Here is a 20912-nt window from a genome sequence, read left to right on the forward strand (position 1 = left end):
TTTTTTAAATGGAGAGACATTTCTTATATGGTCAGGAAATTGCAGTAACACATCTACTGATTTATTACAATATTGTAGTCTCACATCTCCCAAATGAAGTGTCTTAGCTCTTTGCAGTTAATAGAATTTGAGGTTAACCAGGGAGCAGTACATCGCCGTCATCACCGAGGATGAGGGACAGTACACCAGACAAAGCTCCATTAATTGAGGGCTCTACTTGAACACCTTACCAGCTCCCTTTCTGGAATTCCAGATAAGCTGGTATCACTTCTTTCTGTTTGAAAGAGGACTTCCAGAAATAGACTAATCTTGAAAGGAGAAGTAACAAATCCAACATCAACCTTATGCAAATCTCAATTAAACCACTGAGAGTGATTAATTTGACCTCAGTGGGCTCTGGATCTGAGCAAGCCCAATTTCATGTGACATCTCTCGGTTATGACATTCCTGCAGAGCCCCCTTGATCATTTAGTGGACATAATTTTAGTTTGCCTGAGCAGTAAATTAGCTTCAATTTATTTTACAGCTTTTCTTTCTATTACCTGTGCCGAACAGTTATGACCATCTGTATTGATCCACCTTGCTAACTCATTTATAACGCACTTTTCCCTTTGTGCTGTGTGACGGTCAGCTCAGGCCCACACCAGGAGCAAGCTTTCCCCCTCTCTGAGAGCAAACTTCCACGCTGCCGGCTTCTCGATGACCTTCACTGCAGCACGGCTGGCTTAAAACAGCCCCGAGCTCTGACAAAACTCACCCCGGCCTGCCAGGCTTGGCTGATGCCTGAGCCGAACCACTTTCTGGAAGTGAGAAACCGCCGACCTATGCTGACAGCACTTGGTACCTTCCGCTGCCGCGGCACCACGGCACGCCTGGGCGGCAGAGGCAGGACCAAACTTCGCGGCCCCGGCCCCGGCCCCGGCCCCGGCCCCGCGACGTGCCCGACCCCACAGCCGGCACCGCGCCTCGCCTCGCCCCGGGGCCGGCCGCTCCCAGCCCGGCCCGGCCCCCAGCCGGGGGCAGGCGGCGCCCCGGAGCCCCCCGCGGCCCCTTCCCTTCCTTTCCCCTTTCCCCGCCCCTCGCCGCGGGTCCCCTCGGCTCGGCGGCGGGCGCGATGCGGCGGCGGCCGCTGCTGGCGCTGGGCCTGGCCCTGTGGGCGCTGGGCGCGGCGCTCGGCCAGCACCGAGCCGACTACGACCGGGAGGCGCTGCTCGGAGGGCAGGTGGGCGGCGGGCAGGGGGCGGCGGGCGGCGGGCGGGGGCCGGGGCGGCCTCGGCGGCGGCTTCACGGCGGTTCCCTCGCCCGCAGGAGGAGGCGGAGGAGTACGCGCGGCTCAGCCCGGAAGAGCAGCAGCGGCGGCTGCGGGCCATCGTCAGGAGGATCGATGCGGACGGCGACGGGCTGCTCAGCAAGGGTAGGGCGGGGGGCTGCGGGCTGCGGGCTGCGGGGGTCGTGCCCGGGCGGGGGGCCCGGCGCTGGGCCTCGCGGCAGGCAGCGGGATCTCTCCGCAAAGGGAATCGCCGCGAGAAGTGTGTCAGAAATGCCAGGAAAAAAAAAAAAAAAGAGATATTTCAGTCCCCAAGGATTCTGTTTCCCATGACACAAGCGGCGAGGGCCATGGAAAGCAGGCAGGAGAGCCCTTCCCACCTTCCACAGCACCTCTCCCTCACGCCTCTGAACCCCCCTGGAATCAAGTGCTTTTTGAAATCCTTTTTGTACAACTCACAGAGCAAGGCAAGGAGGTGAAGAAGGTACCTGCAGCCATAACATTGAATGCACACACTTGAACAGCTGCTAACACGGAGCCACGCTGTGGGATCATATGTGCTTTCCATCACAATATAGCATCAAATGTCATTTCCCAGACAAAGGTTTTACTAAACTAGTAGATTCAGGCACCATCACAACACTTTCTTCATCTGATTGTCAAACTCATTATAAAAATGTCTCTTTGTTCTGCTGGAGTTTAACAAAAAAAAGCATAAGCGTCTTGTGAACGTGCACACAGAGCCAACAGAATCCTTGTTCAAACTCCAGAGCCGTGATACGTCGTTGACGTGATATCAACCATGCAGTAGGCTTTCTGGGTAGGAGGAAAAAATACAGTTCTAAAGATAAGTTCAACTCTACCTCTTGAATGTCTTCCACTGGATGTGCTGAAATTAATCAGCTGCACACTTAGTTCGGTGTTCCTGTACCTGACTGAGCAGAGGTGAGGTACTATGTGACTTTGGCAGGGTGGCTAACTTGTAAAATAAACAACAAGCACTTTGCAACATGAAGGCTCTAGGAGAAGAGGTCTAATATGTTAAAGTGCAGAAATTCCCTCTGTACTCAGTCCTGACAATACATATTACATCTGGTTATGTTCTTAGTGTAATGGAAACTTGCTTTCCCCTCCCTTCCCAAAGGAAAATCACAGTGGAATGCTTTTTTACACTAAGAAAATTAGAAATTGATGGGAATGGTGATTTTTGGATACAAATTTACACTTAGAATTTTCTGTATTCAATTACATTTTCATAAAGCTCTGAAAAGAAAGGTTAAATGATCCTAGAGTTGGGTGGCTTCAGGTTTGAAGTGTCCTGGCCACATAATCATTTCAAGCTGACATAAATGCCAGCAGCCACCGAAAGGGGCAGGCTTGCATTGTTCAGGCCTCAGTAAGCCTGAAATAAGGGTAACTTCTCAGCTGAAAACCAAGAATCTTCCTTACGGGATAAGTTCCTAGTTGATCTAGTTTGCTGTGCAGCTGCATGAACACTGCCTGTAATCATTTCTTCCTAACCACTTCCTTTGTGTGTCAGAAGGATGCGTCACCCTTTTTCTGGCAGCACCAAAATACACCGGAGTGAAGTAACCGTCTAACTCTAGCCTGAGGGAATCAATAGGGAAACAGTATGACAGAAGACAAACGAAAAGATGTAGCTGTAGTCTAATCTCTTGAAAAAAATGCATAGCACAGAGGAAGGCTGTTTAACCAACCTCTTGCCTACATAGCTGCATCTGAATTACAAAGTATATTCTAAACTGAATAGACCTGTGGTATCTTTACAGTTTTTATACTATAGATTATTCTGATTTTTGTTTGTTTTACTTGATTATTTTCACAGATGAGCTGAGCTCCTGGATACAACAGTCATTTAAACATTATGTCACACAAGAAGCTAAGCAACACTTCCATGACTATGACAAAGATGGTGATGGATTAGTGTCTTGGAAAGAGTACAATTTACAAATGTATGATCGTGTCATTGATTTTGATGAGAACACTGTCCTGGAGGATCAAGAAGAAGAATCATTTCGACAGGTAAAATGTTTCAACACAGGTTTCTGAAAGCTGCTCACAATAGAAAACAATATTTGTTTATTGACAGAACAGGATGGTTAGAGAAACCATAGCAGCTGGCACATATTTTAACACTTTCATTTATCTGAGATAGGGGAGTAATTAATGAAAAGTAGTGGAGTATAAAACTTGCTACCAACAAAACACAAAGACAGAATGAAACTGTACCTCTTGGGTACATTTTGCTAGCTGAGTGGAGCATAAATCTACTGGCAGTCTTATCACAGAGCAGAGCATCCAGCAAATGTCTTAAAACAAGATGGCAATCTATTAAATTAGGTCCATGGCCTATCCAGTGTTCTGCCTGTAGCTGGGGCCAGTAGCACTGGTTTTGGTCAGCCTCGTACTGTTCTTTTAACCACCTACCTTGCACTGCTTTATCCACTTTTCATTCATTTCTGAAGTACTTGGTGTGGGTGATCAATAATGCCTGCTTTTAAATTTTTCTGTCTGCTGGAGATCCACAGAGAAAGCAATAGTAATTCAAACATTTTTAGCAATCCAACCCTAGTAAATAAAACTGAATGTATAAACAATCAAAGTTACAGATCAATCTCATATATGCAAATAAATACTTAAGAATGAAAGGAAGGAGGCAAGAGGGACAGAGAAGGAAGGACACCACAAATCTCCTATAGTAAAACTTGCTTGTTTTCAAGTTAGACATTTATTAGTACATGTAAATATTTCCCCAAAAGAGAATAAGTGAGTTATTAGACTATTCTGGCCTGAGTTTTTTTGTGAGAAGGAGTGCTTTGGTGGCTACTTCTAGTAAAGTAGTAGTCTTGAATATAGTGTTGACAGACATTAAGCTGGAATAGACAATAAGCAATAAATTTTACACACTGAAGACAAATCAAACTGTAAAGCTTTGGAGGTCACTTAATTACATAGCTTTTAAATAAAACAAGATTTTGAATGGAACTACCAGTCAAAATCTGGACCCCATGTTTGAGATGTTGCCATTATATTATGCTGAAGAATCATTATGCTGAAGAACTCCTGCTTATTTGTAATTTGTGGTGATTGCTTGCTTGGTTTTCCTACTTTCTGACTTCAACCTATATTGGCAAAAGCAAGATTAGCAGCATTGCACCAGCATCATGTGTCAGCTGTCTTCAGCCGTACTTTTGTAAATTAATGATCCAGCTCTAGTTAAAACGGAAAAGTTGGACTTCGTTACTGATTTAAATTGACATAAAGTAAACATGAATTTACCAGAGGGTGGCAGTCTTGTTCATCACATCTCAAAACACTGAAAACAAACCTCCCCTCAACAGTTCATTTTGCAGTCTAGTATTCTCCCTAGTCAGTCTTTCTGAATTGCGTTCCAGTTTAACTCTTAGCTAAAGTCAGCTTTTCCTTAAACACAATTAATTATTTTGCAGAATAGTTAAGCTCTACACTTTATTTGTTACACGTGGTCTGCATGAGTCAGATTAGCCTAACTAAACTGAGAAGATTCAATAAATAGGATAGAAGCTAATAAGTACAGCTTCAAGTGGTTATTTTTAAAGTATTTGTGATCTCTGGTTTGCTGGCCACTGCCTTATCCAGATCAGAGTCATACTGTTAGTACAACACACTCAAACATAGGACTCCAAAGTTTTCACAGCTCGCATCACATGCATTTTGAGTAGAGATTTGTTATCAGTGGTTTGGGTCTTTATTTTGTTTGAAGAGACTATACAGAATGAAACAAGGGCAAAGAAGAAGGGTTTTGAACCTTCAGAATACAGAAGAAGGAAGTGCAAGACATTCAGAAATAGTAACTTGCCTGTTTATTGTGGATATTACCTCTTTTAAGAAGGCATGTTAATATTTATACTTAAAAGAGGGTACAGAAGTGACTTTGATTTGAAATAAGTTCATATGTAATGGACAACAGTCTTGTATTAAAGGAATCTGCCTCATCCTTCAGCACTTAAAACGGCTTCAGAAAAGGCAGTTTACGTATATGATATTTGAAGACTTTCTTGGAACTGTGAGGAGCCCTTGATGTAAGTGAGATATAGATTCAAAAGGTTAAATGTCCTGAAAATGTAAATGTGAGGATTTGTGATGGCCACCTTAACAGTAATTGTACTCCACTAGGCTAGTTTGGGAATTGGTGACTTGTAGAAGTGGAAGCTTGTCTTTATACATGACTTCCTGGTCTTTTCATCATCTCCCTTTCGTGTTTTTGAAGCCTTGACTGAGAGTGTTTCAAATGTTCCTAACTGAAATGAAGGAAATTTTTATGGGATTCTTAATAAAAACCTTCCCTCAATTAAAAGTGCTATTCTCATTGCTCTGGATGAGCTCTTCTTAGTGAAAATGAAACATCAGTATAATACAAGAAAGTAATGTGAAACAATTAATATTCTAATGAGTTTACAGCTAACTACTATAATGTTTTTCCTTTTCATTAAGCACTCTAACTAAATCTATTTTCTAAGCTTCATTTAAAGGAGAAGAAGCGTTTTGAAAAAGCTAACAGGGATGATGTTCCTGATCTAAATGTGGATGAATTCATTGCTTTTGAACATCCTGAAGAAGTGGAGTATATGACGGTAAGATTTAGGAGGAGGTCTTTATCAGCCTGTGTATATAGAGGCAACATCTTTTTAATGTCCCAGTGCTACAGGAAGTGTGCTTTTGGGCAGCTATGTATATTGCTTTTCCAGACCAAATAAAAAATCAGATGGTATGTTGTGAATTCAGTGCTGGAGTTCAGAAGATGGAGCAGGAGTTCAGTGCTTTTCTTGAAAATTTTTTTCAAGAACTAGTATGTGTCAAGAAGTGGTATTACACAACTACCTTAAAGACTAGGCTGACGTAACTATCTCTAAAATTCTGTTAGGTTAGAAACATATCAGTAAGATTTCAGCTTGAGAAAGTTGCAAGCCTAGTTCAGAGTTCAATTATTGTTAGAGGTATTCACAATAAAGATGTCTTGATGCAGGAAAAAGGTCAAGTGCCAGTTATCTTCACCTTACTTAAAGGGCCACTATGGTCACTTTTCTGGTAAAAACAAAAACAAACAAACAAAAAAAAATCAAAACTTTTTGAAACTTTGACTTTTCTGTGCTTGGAGTTTGGGGATTATTATTCAAGCCAGGAGCACTTTGGCATTGTTGATGTGTTTCATCACTGCTGTGACTGTTGGTGTCATTCCAGCTCAATACCCACAGCTGACCCCAGTTAAAAGTACACTGCTGCGTTTCTGCAACAGAGTCTTCAGGTTTGGGTCTCTGATGCTGCAGAGCTAACTGCCAGCAGGAGCTCAGTGCAAACATAGCCTCTGTTTGTGTTGACATAATGCTTAATTATGGACAAACAAGAACAACTACAAGAACAGGCATGCTGGTCTCACTGGGAAACAAAGGACCAAGACACAAAACAATTTTTCCAACAACTTCAAAAAGTTACAAAATGCAAAGAAATTAGTACATCAAAAAAGAAATAGGATTATAGTTTTGTGCAAATTCATGTGCTTATATAGTTTTGAATTATATTTAAGGATTCCAACTCTACATACACCCAACAGATTTGATTTTCATAAAACCTGACATCCTAAACTCTAAAAATGGATCCATTCTGTGGCACAGGAACCAGTTATTGCACTAGTTCATGTAAAACAGAGAAGCAGATTTGAAACGACATCTCATTAGTTTAAAGGACATTTACTTTCTTTTACATACTTTCTTGTATTTATTGTTCTAAAATGATTTATTTCTGTTTCTCTTGATTGCAAGACTGATAAATTGATATTTTGCCTTTCGTTTGTATGTATGCAAAAGGACTTTGTCATTCAGGAAGCTTTAGAAGAGCACGATAAAGATGGTGATGGATTTGTCAACCTGGAAGAATTCCTTGGTGATTACAGGAGAGACCCAAGTAAGGAAAGGGTTGGGGGGCAGAAACTGAACAAAAGTTTTTGGAATGGGATGAATTGTACATACCTTCGTTTTCAGCTTTTAACACCTCCACCTACAGGTTCCAAGTGACATTTTCCTGTTGGTCAGAATAATTCAATTTCCTGGTACTGTGCCTAGTAGGTCATTATTTCAGTCTGCCCTGCGTGTATTTGGCAGTAGTTTATGCACTGTTCCCCTGTAAGTTACTTCTTTTCCCAAAGACTGAAGCATAATCCTCATCACTAGGTATGTAGATAAAAAAAAGATGCAGTTTTGCTAACTGAACACATCTGGGAAAACAGCCAGCATGAATATAAGGTTAGCCTTTCCTAGTCTTGATCGGCTTAAGGCAGCTGTCAGCCTTGCTGCAGAAGGACTGAAGTCGTGTGTATTTTAAGAGAGGGAGAGGGGAAGTGTAAGGAGTCCCTTCACAGTACCAGGTATTGAAAGCCCATCTGCTTTTGCTTTTTTTTTTTTCACTCTTGCCCTTCCTTAAGCTTGCTCTATTCCTGTGTTAACAACAACAAAAAAAGAGAGGTATTTACCTGGTGTTTGTCAATGCTTTTTTAAGTTGTTAATAGATAAATATTTTATACACTGTACTTGACTTGCTACAAGATAGGGCAAAGAACTCTCCTGGTTCCAAAAAGACGAGTGGCTCGATGCACATGAAAAGTCTGCTTGGTCGTAAGGAGTGCAAATTCTGAAACACGGAGATTTTTTTTTTATATCTTTTTCCTACTTGAACTTTAAAAAAGCCTTTCCAAGCCAGTCTATCTAAAGTTGTTAGAAGGGGATGAAATTATTGTTAGGGTTCTTGCAGTAACAGAAGATAGAACAGCTTTGCTACTAAATATTTTTATCAATGATTCAGAATCATCTGGGACTGTAGAAACTTCTTCAGGTTTTCTCCAAATGACCTTCTTCTGCAGACAGTGTTCTTGCTGCACACTCTAAAATGACTAATAAGCTACAAGGTGGGTCTGGTTTCATAACCGCCTTGTGGCTTTGGGCAGCAGTGTATTGCTGAATTGTGACGTTAAGAATAATTGAGTTGTAAACTAGGTGTTAGAAAGGAAAGAGAGAGACTTAATCTTTTTTCTTTTATAATAAAACCTAATTATTTTGAACTGTTACTTGTTTGCCTGTCATGTCAAATAATTTTGACTTTCATGAGGTTTAGGAAGTCTTACAATCTGTTAATGCTTGTTCACAGTGTTTATTAGTGGTGAACGATCACTGTGAATTGCCTCTTAATTTCTTGAAGAGTTAGAGACAAGTTTAAAAGCTGGTTAGGTTTCAGAGTGCAAAGTCAGAATACAGGGTAAATATAGACCAGGAGTACAAAGAAATACAAGCAGTAAATGGGACTGCTTTGGATATATTCCAGCTATTTTTAGAAAAATTACAAAAAATAAAAACTGTTTTGAGAGCTTACAGTACTGTTCAGAGTCTGTTGAGCCTGCACTAGGTAGGAACTTTGTCCTCTCTGTTAGCTGTCACAAATGACCTCCCTGGCTGTTAAAGCACAGGAACAGACAGTAGAATGTTAAAGTCTTGGTATCGCCTTACAAGTTTCGTAATTGCATACACTGCACAACCCTAGTTCTCTACCTACTTTTAGGACACTTGTTGATTTAAAGCTTTTCCCTACTTTCCTGAATCTGTTAAGTGCTGAGATGACTAGTGACTGAGAACTACAGTATTGCTCATGTTGCTGTCATGGGATACTATTAACATGCTATCTGCAATGTTACTGCTGTACAATGGCTGTATAATGGGAGAGAGTAATCTTAACCCGGTCGAAGTAAATAATGTCAAATATCTCCATCATCCACTTAACTTTTTCCTATTGGTATGTCAGATGTCCCAATAAGTAGGAAACCATCCATTTGGCAGCACATTTTATACATAGTATGATTTCTCCCCCATTTATTTGATTAATTTTGGTTAACATTAAAATAAACAGCTCAGTTGATGGTAACACGTGACTTTTATGTCCCCTTAGTTCAACTGCAAATTTACAGTCTTTACATTATCTTAGTTTTAAGTTCTGTTTTAATCTATACAAATATTTTAAATGTTTTTTTTTTTTTTTTTTTTTTTTTAACATCCTGGGACTGGTCTGTAAGGTCTCTCTTTGTTTAGTGAAATCGCTTCTATGTTATGAGACTAAATTACATTAATTTGCTTACAAGAAAAGGTGAATGCGTCAGTTTTAAGGAAAAGAGTGGTTTTAAACTTGCTAAATGTTTCTTACTAGCTGCGAGGGAAGATCCAGAATGGATACTTGTTGAGAAGGATCGATTTGTGAATGACTATGACAAGGATAACGATGGGAAACTCAGCCCTCAAGAGCTGTTGTTTTGGATAGTACCTAATAATCAGGGTATTGCACAAGAGGAGGTATGTGTTTTGACTGGTTTAATAATTGCTGTTTAGATTTTATTTAATGCAGCAGAATTCTGGAGGTATCACAGCAAAATGATAGATAAATTCGGATTTACCATATTTTAGTAGTTGAAAATGAATGCTTAGTAGATGTTTGCATATCTTTTTTAGCCCTTTTTTCCAGTTTGACAAAGAATGAAGGACCCCAGTCTGGATAAGGCAAATGTGATGTCATTTTAAAGTTACAGTAGGTAAAGCTAATGAGGTATACAAATAAAATAGGCAGTTATATAAAGCACAGTTATGAAAACAAAAATGGATCATTCTTCTTCTTACTGGTTAAATTGCCTTAATTTGTATAAAAATTGTATAAAAAACCTGTATTTGCGTAAGTATAAGAAAATAGACATACTGTATGATTCAAGGTGCTGTAAAGCAAACTTCAAAATGAGAGTGATAATTGAAATGGTTTAATCAGCAGTAGAATGCCGTAATAGGTTTAAGTGGATTCTCATTTTAGTTGTCTATTTTTTGTAGCAGGTAGTAGAAGCACTGAGCATACCAGACCAGCCTATTTTTATGAACGTTAGAGTTGCTGACGGTAGTAGAGAAGGTTTCTGCCTTTCTGCTAGTAACTCCTTATCTTAATTTGTGCAGATCTCTTTCCTTTGCACTGAAGGGTTTTGGTGTTCAGTATGTGAGACACAAACTGGTTCTCCCGTGCCTCCATAATTATTCTTAAAGTTGGGAATCTCTTCAAAATAGATAAAATAGCTCATCTTCTGTGACTGGACAAGTCATTACTGAGCTTCCACCTTCTTGCTATTTCAGCTCTGCTGATTACAGAAAAAGCAGCTTGGTTAGCATGCAGCACTGGCTGCTCACGTACCTAACCTTGTAGGAACCTAAGCTACAAAATTGCTATAGGAGTATTTTTGTAAATGAGCATCTGTAAGCTTTTGTGCAGACTTTTTTTAAACATCTGACTCTTGAAGGTGGTTGGTTCTTATTTCACAGAAAGAATACTGATCTAACTGACATGAGTTCTGTGTGTTGTTGAGTCTATACATACCTGTTCTGTTTGGTTGTGTTTTCTTTAATCAGTTCTTCACTATTCATTCAAATTTTGGCTTAAAGCAAGGCCATGGTGTACTAATATCTCAGTTCTACAAGGTTAGGGTTTTTTATTTGTCTTTCTAATGTGCTATTTTTTTCTTCAGTTAATGCAAGGGCTTAGCAAAGTCCCCTATCCTAAAGAGAAGGTGGCATTGACTTGCATCATAAATTGCTGTTTGTTTATATTACAGTTTGATTTTGTCATTTAAAAATGGCTTGAGAAATCTGGTAGTTAAATAACATAAAACAACAGAAAAATACTATGCATTCAGTTTCTAGGAACTGATACATGTTTACCGAGATGTTTTTCTTAATACTCTGTTAGCTTTTGCCATGCAGAGTGTTTTTGAAATCTGTTTGGCTGATGTTACTACCTGTCATTTTCTTCAGCCCTCCTTGCTGATGTAGTCAGCTTAAATGTAAGTAATATTTCATTTTTAATAAAGCTGATAAGCAGTCACATTGAGCCAAACCAATCAGAAAAAGCAGAAATGGAAGGACCCTGTAAATCATCGTACTTGTAGATATTTAGTAAATAAAAAAACAAAACCATGTAAGACTAGGAACTCTGCTATTTCTCAGTAATAACAGCTGCAATAGAGCTGTTGTGCTAGCTTGGTAGCTTTGAGCTGTGTAATTCTCATGAATAACATACAACTAAAGTATTCCACATTTTTTGTTTCACTGCTGAATTTCCCTCCTTCTATAATACATAAGCAAGCAAAAAATTGAGAACTGTTGTAACTTGCAGTTTCATTTGACATTGTGTTTGTCTTTTTTTTTTTTTTTTTTCCAAAAAGCAAGATTTGACTTTCAGGAAATGAGGGAAATCTTTAATTGCTATCCAAAGTTGATGTTCCTATGCATGGATGACTTACCTCATCTGCTGTTGAAAATACAAAATCTTTTCCATGGTTGACATCAAATACTTTCCAGTTAAGTTTAAACCATGAATTACAGGTATAGAGCTATTTTTGCAAATCATAAATAGATACAGAAATGGTAGCAGAATAGATACCTCCAGAGCTAAAAGTAACAGCACTTAAAGTTTAAAATGAGAGCTGGAAAAACATACCCGGTCAGACAGAGGGTTCATTCAGAGATAGAGATAACCGTATCTGGTACACACCTATGGAAGAGCATGCTCAATATGAAGACTGCACTGGTTCAAATCTTAGTTGAGGTCATGCACACCAAGGGCCGTAGCTGTTGCTCTGTGGCTGAATGTCCAGAAACAGAAAACACACAGCCTCTAGCTGACCTGCTAAGCTTGAATTTTCTGCAGATCGTATGCTAAAGGTATGTATGACATCAACTAGTAGATTTCAAAGGCTGCTGGTACTTCCAGGAAGACGATCAATCTTTGCTTTTTTAACGCTGTCTTCAGAGTAACACTGCCCTCAAAGTAAAGCAGTGGGTTTGACATTTATTTTTTTGGTTTAGAATTGATGATGAAGTTAGAAATTTGATATTATGACTTTGCCACTGAATAAAAAAGGCAAGGGGAAACAAACTGAGGCAAGAAAGATCCTGTTCTGAACGTTAATGGCATCTAGCTTGTTACAAATAATGGTTTTGTGGCAGGACTCTGACAGTGCCATTCCAAAAATGTATTTATAAACGTTCCTACCTATTAACTGTGCACCTGGTGTTCCATTTATTTTAAAGGCTGTTCACCTTATTGAAGAAATGGATTTGAATGATGATAAAAAGCTTTCTGAAGCAGAAATTCTTAAGAACCAGGATTTGTTTCTTAACAGTGAAGCAACGGATTATGGCAGGCAGCTTCATGATGAACGTTTCTACCACGAAGAACTTTAGATTATTTATTTTGTAATCTGTTTTTCTTCCCTTTCTTTCATTTGGAGCTTTTGTTAAATGCACCCACTTTTCAGCTATGTTGCAAGTTTTATGCTGTAATTACAATAGACTAATGTTTGTGTAAATACTTTGCATTCAAAATTAAATTGCCCTCCCGCAGACTTCCTTGGGCCTCTTCTAGCCTGCAAAATTAATCTTAAATACTTACTTCCAAAATTATATAGCAATGGGAAAGAAATTACTTAAGGTATTGTACTGTATTGTGAAGAGTTGTGTGACTGTACTTCAACTAAATGGAGAATCTAAATGGTTCTCTGAAAGAATTCAAACCAGAAAATGAGACTGCTATATTTTCTACTCAGTTTAATTAGGGAGGAGAGTAGGGAAGGTAGGGGAAGATGTTTAGAATCAGTATTAACCGTGTTTTATTTAATACGTTTGGAGAAACACTTAGCTTAATGCCTCAATTGTTTAAGAGGTTTCTACTTAATTTTAAATGGTTTCTATGTGTTTTATTGTATTATAATAAAAACTTAATATTTTTACATCTACAGAAAACAATTGTTTTTATGTACAATTCTACAGCATTGGCAGTACAATGGTATTGTACATTGTCAAGATCCTCCTCATTTGTTGGATTAAAACTTAAAATATTCTGTCTTTGTTTTATACATTTATTACGTACGGTGGGTCACCTGTAGCAACTCCTTGAAATGTGAACAATTTGCAGTAGCGTATTTATTTGGGAGTCACTCCTTTTGAATGCAGATCAGAATACCAAGGGCAACTCACATACAACAGTATGTATTCTTTGGCAACATTCTTAAGTTTTATATGCTAAGGACAGCTCCTCGGATCTAGATGTTAAAAACGATTAAAAAAAAAGTAATGCGTGCATTTAGCATTTTCTGGACATGTTTGCAAAAGCAGTGTTGTTTTTTTTTCTGAAATTTGGGATATATGGAACTCTAAAGCATCAAGACATCACATAATAGTTGTAATGATAACCTCTAAAAGTTAACTTCAGTTGAAAGCTCCACAATTACCATTCATAAAAGTAAGTAATGTCTCATTAAGTGATTATTTGAAATAACCAGGAAGGTTAATGGCATGACAGATTCTGTTTAGGAAAGTTCATATATTCACTTCTCATCTAGAAAGTTACAGCCTCACAGAATAGTTTGTGTAAAATACGTTAGCTTTTATTTTATTTTTTTAAATTCCCAGGTAACTGACTCCTGTAATGTTTGTGCAGTATTGTTCTTGGCTAATGTTTTCCTTCTTCCCAATTCTGTTTTTAGTAAAAATAAGTGCTGCTTTTTTTTTTTTTCCAGTAGACCATCTCTTAATTATTCTCAGAACATCCAATCTTCCTTTCAACGTAAGTGTTGAAGTATCACCATTAGAAAGCTAGCAGTTTTGATTCAAAACAAAACTACATCTAATTTTACTGGATTTTTTAGGTATCCTTATTATAGTGATAGAAATTAAAAATGCTTTTTCAATTTTAGAGATTGCTTTTCTACCCATATTTGTTAATTCCTGGAAATGTAAGTACAACTATTGCTATGTTGTTGGTTGGATATGATTAAAAAAAAAACACACCACACACACAAGAAAAAAACAACAGTGTGATTAAATTATGTGTGTCTAGGAATATTAAAATAATTGTTTTCATCATTGTTGCTTTGAAATATACCCGAAGTTGCTCATTTGTTATTATTCTTTTTGGCATTTTAAAACAAGTCTTAACAGAGTCAAATGCATACTCAGCATTAAAAATGGTGTAATCAACTGGAAAATTCAACTCTCAAAGAGAAAAAAAGGATGCCTCTGGAAGGATGCCACTATCGTTTGCTCTTTGACTCAGCTTGGAGTCATTTGTGGGATTGCTGTAATTGCAATACTGCATAAACCAAAGGTTATAGCAAGACCAATAGAATACCAAACGCCACAGAATGTACACTTCACATCTCAGAGTCTGTGCAAAACATCCAATTTGCTGCTCATTTTAGTCATTCTGTGAGCAAATTGTGTTAGGTAGTATTAGCGCTTAGCTCTCTGCAAGAGAGAAATGGAGCTGCAGCTTTCGTCACTTTGTAGCTCTTAATCTAATTTTATGGGCATAGAAAACCAGTGCTTCAAAAGGAAACTATAATTGTTCATGTAACCGAAATGTGGATTTGGAGAAGTGCTAAGCTCAGTTCTATTGCTCTATTCTGTTGAATGTTTCAGTAATTCCTAGAGTAAATTAACGTAGATTTCTCTTTTGATTTCTGATAATGGGTTTGAAATTTGACTTGTTTTACTTTAAAAGCCTAATAATGCTTTCACGATCTTAGATTTGTGGCTTTTGATAGCTTAATCTAGTGTTTAGGTTGTCAAAATCGGCAATGCACCACTTCTATTTAATGATGTCTATCCAAATATTGTAGAAGTTACATGAAAGTGGCACAGGTATTTTCAGGGTTATGCACTGAAAGGGTCTCTCCCTTACCTAGCATTTTGCAACTATGCTGAGAAAGTGCAATGAGGTGAAGAACTTGAAACTATTTTACTGTAGATGGAAATTAAATAGAAAACTTTTAGTGGGTTATAGCAGAGATTTTCACCACTCCAGTGTGGCATTACATCTATATATTTATAGAGGGAAGTGCTGTGCTGAATCTGGGATTACCGGAGGCTGCTGGAGTCACACAGAGTTACGCCAAGTCTTTTCGTTTCCTGTAGGAACTATTTGTTGTAGTACATTCGGAGTTTCTTTGTATGGTGAAGGCTGGAAGCAGTGTCTAGTAGGTCTTTCCCCTCTGCCAGATTTTACAAAAGGTTTTGCACAACATCCAAGCTTTGGATATGACTACATGTGCTTAAACGTGTACAATGTTTTGAGAGAAACTATGGTCTCTTATGCTATTGTTCTGGCGTGTTCAACTAGTGCTGTTTTCAAAAAGCCTCCACACGTGGCATCCTACAAGTCAAACAGATCTCTAAAAGGCATGCTAAATTATCATGGTTTTCCTTACCCATCTCTACACCTACTCTAGCAACACACAGTCGAGAAGACAGAAAAAATAGGGGCCTGCTTGTGCCTGCTTTCTTAGGGATCCAATACGCAGCAGTCTGTGTTTCTGCCTGTCCCACCCCTACTGTAACTTTGATTCTTTTTTGATTTTCTCTCTAATCACAAACCTAACAAACAAAAACAAGCTGCAGGGATATCTTAGTAGCCAAGAGCAAATTCAGCTAATGCTACATTTCACTCCAGTATCCCCTCTGGAAGTCACAGGCTGTCTCATGGCATCACTTCTGCCTTTTTTATGAGCACAGCTCAGGTTGTGATCAGGTGGGACAGCCCTAAACAGCTGGGCCAAGAACAAAACAAAACATGCAAGCAAGCAAACAAACATAAAAAAAAAAAAAAACAACACCAAAATTAAATCAAACTGAACTGAAAATTTAGCTTTGATTCACAGGAAGAATACAAAGAAATAGAGAAGGCCGAGTGTCACTTTTTGTCAATAGCTCGTGGTTGGAGGGGAAGAGATGTCCTGAAGGTCCCTCGCCTGTTACACCTGACCTTGCTTTGTAAGCAGTGTGCTGAATATTCCCAATCCAAGTACCAAAGCTGACAAAAGCACTTTGTCTCCATGTAATAACCACTCAAGTTTCTTAAAGGCTGAGCTTCTTGTTGGCAAGGTAACCTCATTCCCCAGAGAGGTTCCTGACATCCTCAGCGCCTAACTCAGAGGCAGGTCTGGGGGAATATGCATTAGGACAGCTCTTTGGACAGTGAGAGAGACCTTCAGAGGAACAAATACTAGCTGAACTCACTGAAGAGAACAAAATTCCTCTGCTTGTTTCAAAATCCTTCCATTTATAAAATCAAGGATCCAGAAGATTGGATTTCTACACAAACACTGCATGTGAAATGTCAGGTGAAGAGCACAAAGGGAGAACAGTATGACAGCGAGTAGATGAAGAATCAATATCACAGAGCTCAGCTTTGCAAAATTTTCCAGAACACAAAGCATCTCATCCACTTAAAACGTACAAAAACACATCCTACCAAACTTACAGCTCATCTCAAGGCAAGTGGCAGGTGACAGAACAAGCCAAATCCCATTGCTGGTGTAAACAAGCCAGACCTCTCAGAGATGCACAACATAATGTCGAGGCAAGAGTCGCAAGTTCCAACAAGGGAAATTCTGACTAGATACAAAATAAATTCACAGGAATGGTGGTGAAAGGGACTAGGAGAGGCTTTTGGAGGGTTCCCCTCAGGGGGTGGTCAGAGCTCAAAAAGGTCCTGGGCTGCCTGGACCAACTTGGAGGTTAGCCCTGCTGTGAACAGGAGGCTGAAGTGGAGACCTTGTGCAGACTGGGAGGCACAGATAATCCTCTTCAAAGGGATCCTGTCTGAAACATTTGGCAAGTCTATTAAGCAAGTCTACTGGTTATTTTTCAATAGACTGTAAGGTATTTTGAGTATGCAGCATTTCCAGCTACAAGCTATCCCTTCCTCCCCTGTCTTAAAAAACAAACAAGCAAACACCAGAGCTTGCCAGAAGTAACAAGAAAAACCTCTCAATTATGATTTTGAAGTAGAAGTCATTTTTGTTATAACATGTATGTATTCCTTCTCTCTGCAGAAGGTAGCGTCCCATGCAAAGTGCACGGTGCCCTTCCCACAAGAATAAATGTGACACTAAAGGGTAATACCAACACAAACCACACAAGAATTTGGTCCCCAAAGGAGAATCCTTTGCGCTGCATAAATGCTTCTCACATGGATGTGTACTGCAACGCCTCTGAATGCCACTAGTGTGAAGGCATAAGGAGACACTTGGTTACAAAGAATGTCATTTTACCAGCCTATCTGATCTATCAAAGTGAAGATGTTGAAAAACAATACACAAGGAAATCACTAAAAAAATATTTTTATAGTATACTTTGAGAAAAAACTACTAATAATTGTTTCAACATTAACAGCAGTAGAAAAATAAGAATGAGCAATATTAAGTATTAGCCAGAATCACTTACAGAGCTGAAGTGTGATTCAGCTGATCAGTATTTCTGGCATTTCAGGACTGCAAATAGCACAAATGCTACAGACGCTTTACCCAGTCCCCCGTTCCTCTTTCTAGCTATAGTAGTAGCATTGTGTGACAAGGGGGAGGAGGATTACAGCTCTGACTGGGACTCAACGGCTAGCTTGTCAGAGCTGTGAATGTTACGTTTTGTTTGGAAATTAAAACAACTACACCTTAGTATTTCAAGCAAGGTTAATAATAATAAACATACAACTAATTTAGCTTAAAAGGTTTTGCTTTTTTTATTATTTTATTATTTTTTTATTGAAGATCTCTCAGATGTTCATTGCTGACTGCTACAGTTCTGCAATTCTACTCAGCAAAAAAGCGTATTAAAACTACCGGGGATGTTTCTAAATGAGCAAATACACAGAATATTTGCTAAACATGACAAAGGAATCGGAACTGTTGCATCCCATGATGCTAAGCAGCTCACCATCTTACTAAAGGAGTCACAGTTTGTGCAAGGGTTGCCCTGCTGGAGATGGCATTGACCTGCTTTCTTTCCAGAGCTGCAGTATGCAGAGCCCTTGCTGGGAAACGCTCTTTGGCTCTGCGAGCACTGCCTAGCTGGTTAGCAAAAGAGTAGTGATTTCCTTTCAATTAGTGGGACTGAGAAAGCAAGCAGGTTTGTAAAACATCCAAAAAAAAGAGAGAAAAAAAAAAAAAAAAGAGAGAACTAAAAAGCATCTCTTCACAGCTACATCATGCTGTGACAAAAAGGGGAGAAAGAAACCCCAATCTTTTCATTTTCTCTCCCACCACCTGGCTATACTTCTCTCCAGAGAACAACCGGATACATAACACTCCCCCCCCCCCCCCCCCACACTTCTCTTCTCTGTGTCCTCTTTGAAACACTTTCAGGGGTCAGGTTGGTAGGGATGGTAGCTAACCATGTTTAGGCACTGGAGGACCCCATTTCTGTGATACAACCAGTCATTTTAGGATATACGTGGTAACATGATGTTAATTGTAGAGGAAATCCATCCATGTGCTTCTAATTATGGAGACAACTGTTATTTTTTATTAGGTAAAACCTAAGGGCCTGGTCCACCTTTCAGTGAAGGCCTCCGTTTGAAACCGCCCCAAGGCAATAGATATTAGTTAAGAAAGCAGCGCATGCAGTCAAGCTTTATGTTGTCAGTTTTACAGCAGCAAAATGGCAGCAGGACTGTCTCACGCTGAAGCAGTGCTTTGGGAAGGAGGGTCAGACAGCTCCTGCCAAAGGAGATGGGGAGACGAGCTGATGTGGCAGGGCTCAGGGGCGCAGATCGCTCTCCACCCACCACCACTGGGTCTGCAGGAGGCACGTGGGGGCTCCCTGTCTGTTTTCATGGGAACACAGCTCGGCTCCTTGCAGAGGGAAAGGTGACTTTTTATTTATTTATTTATTTAATAGGCTCACTTGTGGCTAATTTCAAGGCCTTTGACATTTCCTGCACTGAAAATCAGCCTGTATGGCAGCAGCCCGGCAGCTGTCACACCTGCACGCTGCCGCCGTGGTTTTCCTCTGGGAGCGGTCTCATCATCACTGGTGTTTTAGGACTGAGCAAGAGGCCAGAGACTGGGCTATTTTCATTTTGAACATGACTAATACAGCCATCATTGTGAAGCCGCAGCTCTTGGATTTAATTTTAGAGAGGCTGTAAGGACTAGGCGAGGTGCCTTCTCTTTTCCAATCACAAAGAGTAATTCAGAGGGACTGCAATATACCTGACGGGTTTTGAAAAATATAATTAGTTTAATATCCAAATTATGTGGATATTCAGCACCTCTTTATATACCACCTTAACAATTTTCATAGACTTCCTTTTTTCTGTGTAGAATGAAAGGTTTACTGTCTGTACTGTCGGACTACTTGAAATCAGAAGCACAACTGTTAAGAAAATCTTACTGGAAGCCTTGAATGAGTACAATCCAGCTTGCAGATGTTATTTTTGTATTTTAACTACTGTCGGGTCCAAACCTGCTCCCCAAATCCCTAATAAAAAACTTTGCTCAAAGCAGTATGCAGCTATTAGAAGACAAATGAAACTTTCATTCAGATGCATGCCAAAATCTGAGACTTTCTAATCTGAATCTTTCAAATATAAAAAATCCAACTTCTCATTTCTTTTGACTCCAGAATAGACTAAATGGTACATTCTGTTTCCAGACAGTTTCAAGGACTAATTTGATAGATTAAGTGGAGTAAATTATTGCTGAGATTTAAGTATTACTTTTAACAAATAAAAAACAACTTCTTTCCCTTACAGCCTTTTCTACTCAATTTATTATGAACATATAACATGCACTTAGAGAAAATTTATCAGACAATATGAAAGAAGACATGAAAAAAAAACTGGATACATAAATCCAAAGAGTATACAGCACCTGATTCTTCCTATTGAAAATTCACCTGAAGGCATTGTGGATATGGCTACCTTCAGGTTAATGCATCTTCCAGGACAAACATGCACTGATGGATTTTTCTTACAGATATCAAGCAGGAATTGCTCAGACATTATCAGATTTTTTCTTTCTTTTAGTGTTTTTATTTATAAAACACAGAGGAGTACTATTTCCTTAAGTGAGAGTAAGAAACAGCTTAAGGGCAATATTCTCCTCCAGAACTGCACATATATTTGGGAGAAGGTGGGTAGATTTAAGGCCACAGCTGGAACAAACCAGAGCCAAGTATCCACTGGTTAAAGTACCCAGGAAAATGAAAAACAAACAAACAAACAAAAAACCACCCACAATAGGAATTATGTTATAAGATCAAAACGAGGGATGCTGAGGAAGCATCACATGAACCCCCCTGTGAAACCTCAAGGCTAGCCTCCCTGGCAGCGTGGTGTCTGTGGGAAGGAAACCCCAAAACCCATGTAAGGACACAGCAGAGCACTGCCCCGCTCCCATGGGACCCTCAGCCCCGATGCAGAGCCCTCCTTCCCGTAATGGAGCATCCTCTACCTTCCCATCCCGCCTGCGGCAGCAGGAAGGTGAGAGATGCAGTAGCCTTGCCCCAGAGACAGCTCTCTTTTCTCTCAGGTCTCACACATATCACTATCATTTTTTCCCTGGCTCTCCTTTTGTACAGGTAGTTTCCATATAGAGGAATGTCAGTGCTAGTCAAGGCAGAGCAGGTAACGTCAAGCACCATCAGCAAATGCTGTGGCTGCAGAGGATGATGAATGCTTCATTCTACCTTCACCCCGGCTGCCATCCATTTGTGACCCGCAGGTCTGGTTACTTGTGCTACCT

General features: G+C 39.6%; 1 protein-coding gene across 2 annotated transcripts; it reads left to right on the forward strand.

Annotated features, from left to right (window-relative positions):
* The first annotated feature begins 891 nt into the window (after nt 1-891).
* RCN2 (reticulocalbin 2) lies at nt 892-14272 on the forward strand. 2 transcript variants are annotated; one of them, XM_084293386.1, is made up of 7 exons: nt 892-1222; nt 1309-1414; nt 3114-3310; nt 5788-5901; nt 7132-7228; nt 9512-9654; nt 12424-14272. In XM_084293386.1, the coding sequence occupies exons 1-7, from the start codon at nt 1115-1117 to the stop codon at nt 12574-12576; spliced, it is 918 nt and encodes a 305-aa protein (XP_084149512.1). In that variant the 5' UTR covers nt 892-1114; the 3' UTR covers nt 12577-14272. The 2 variants fall into 2 exon arrangements, with proteins under 2 accessions (XP_084149512.1, XP_084149513.1); XM_084293387.1 differs by having other exon boundaries at nt 5800-5901.
* The last annotated feature ends 6640 nt before the right edge of the window (nt 14273-20912 follow it).

The sequence above is a fragment of the Netta rufina genome, assembly GCF_964035555.1.
Source record: "Netta rufina genome assembly, chromosome: 11".
Taxonomy (NCBI): domain Eukaryota; kingdom Metazoa; phylum Chordata; class Aves; order Anseriformes; family Anatidae; genus Netta; species Netta rufina.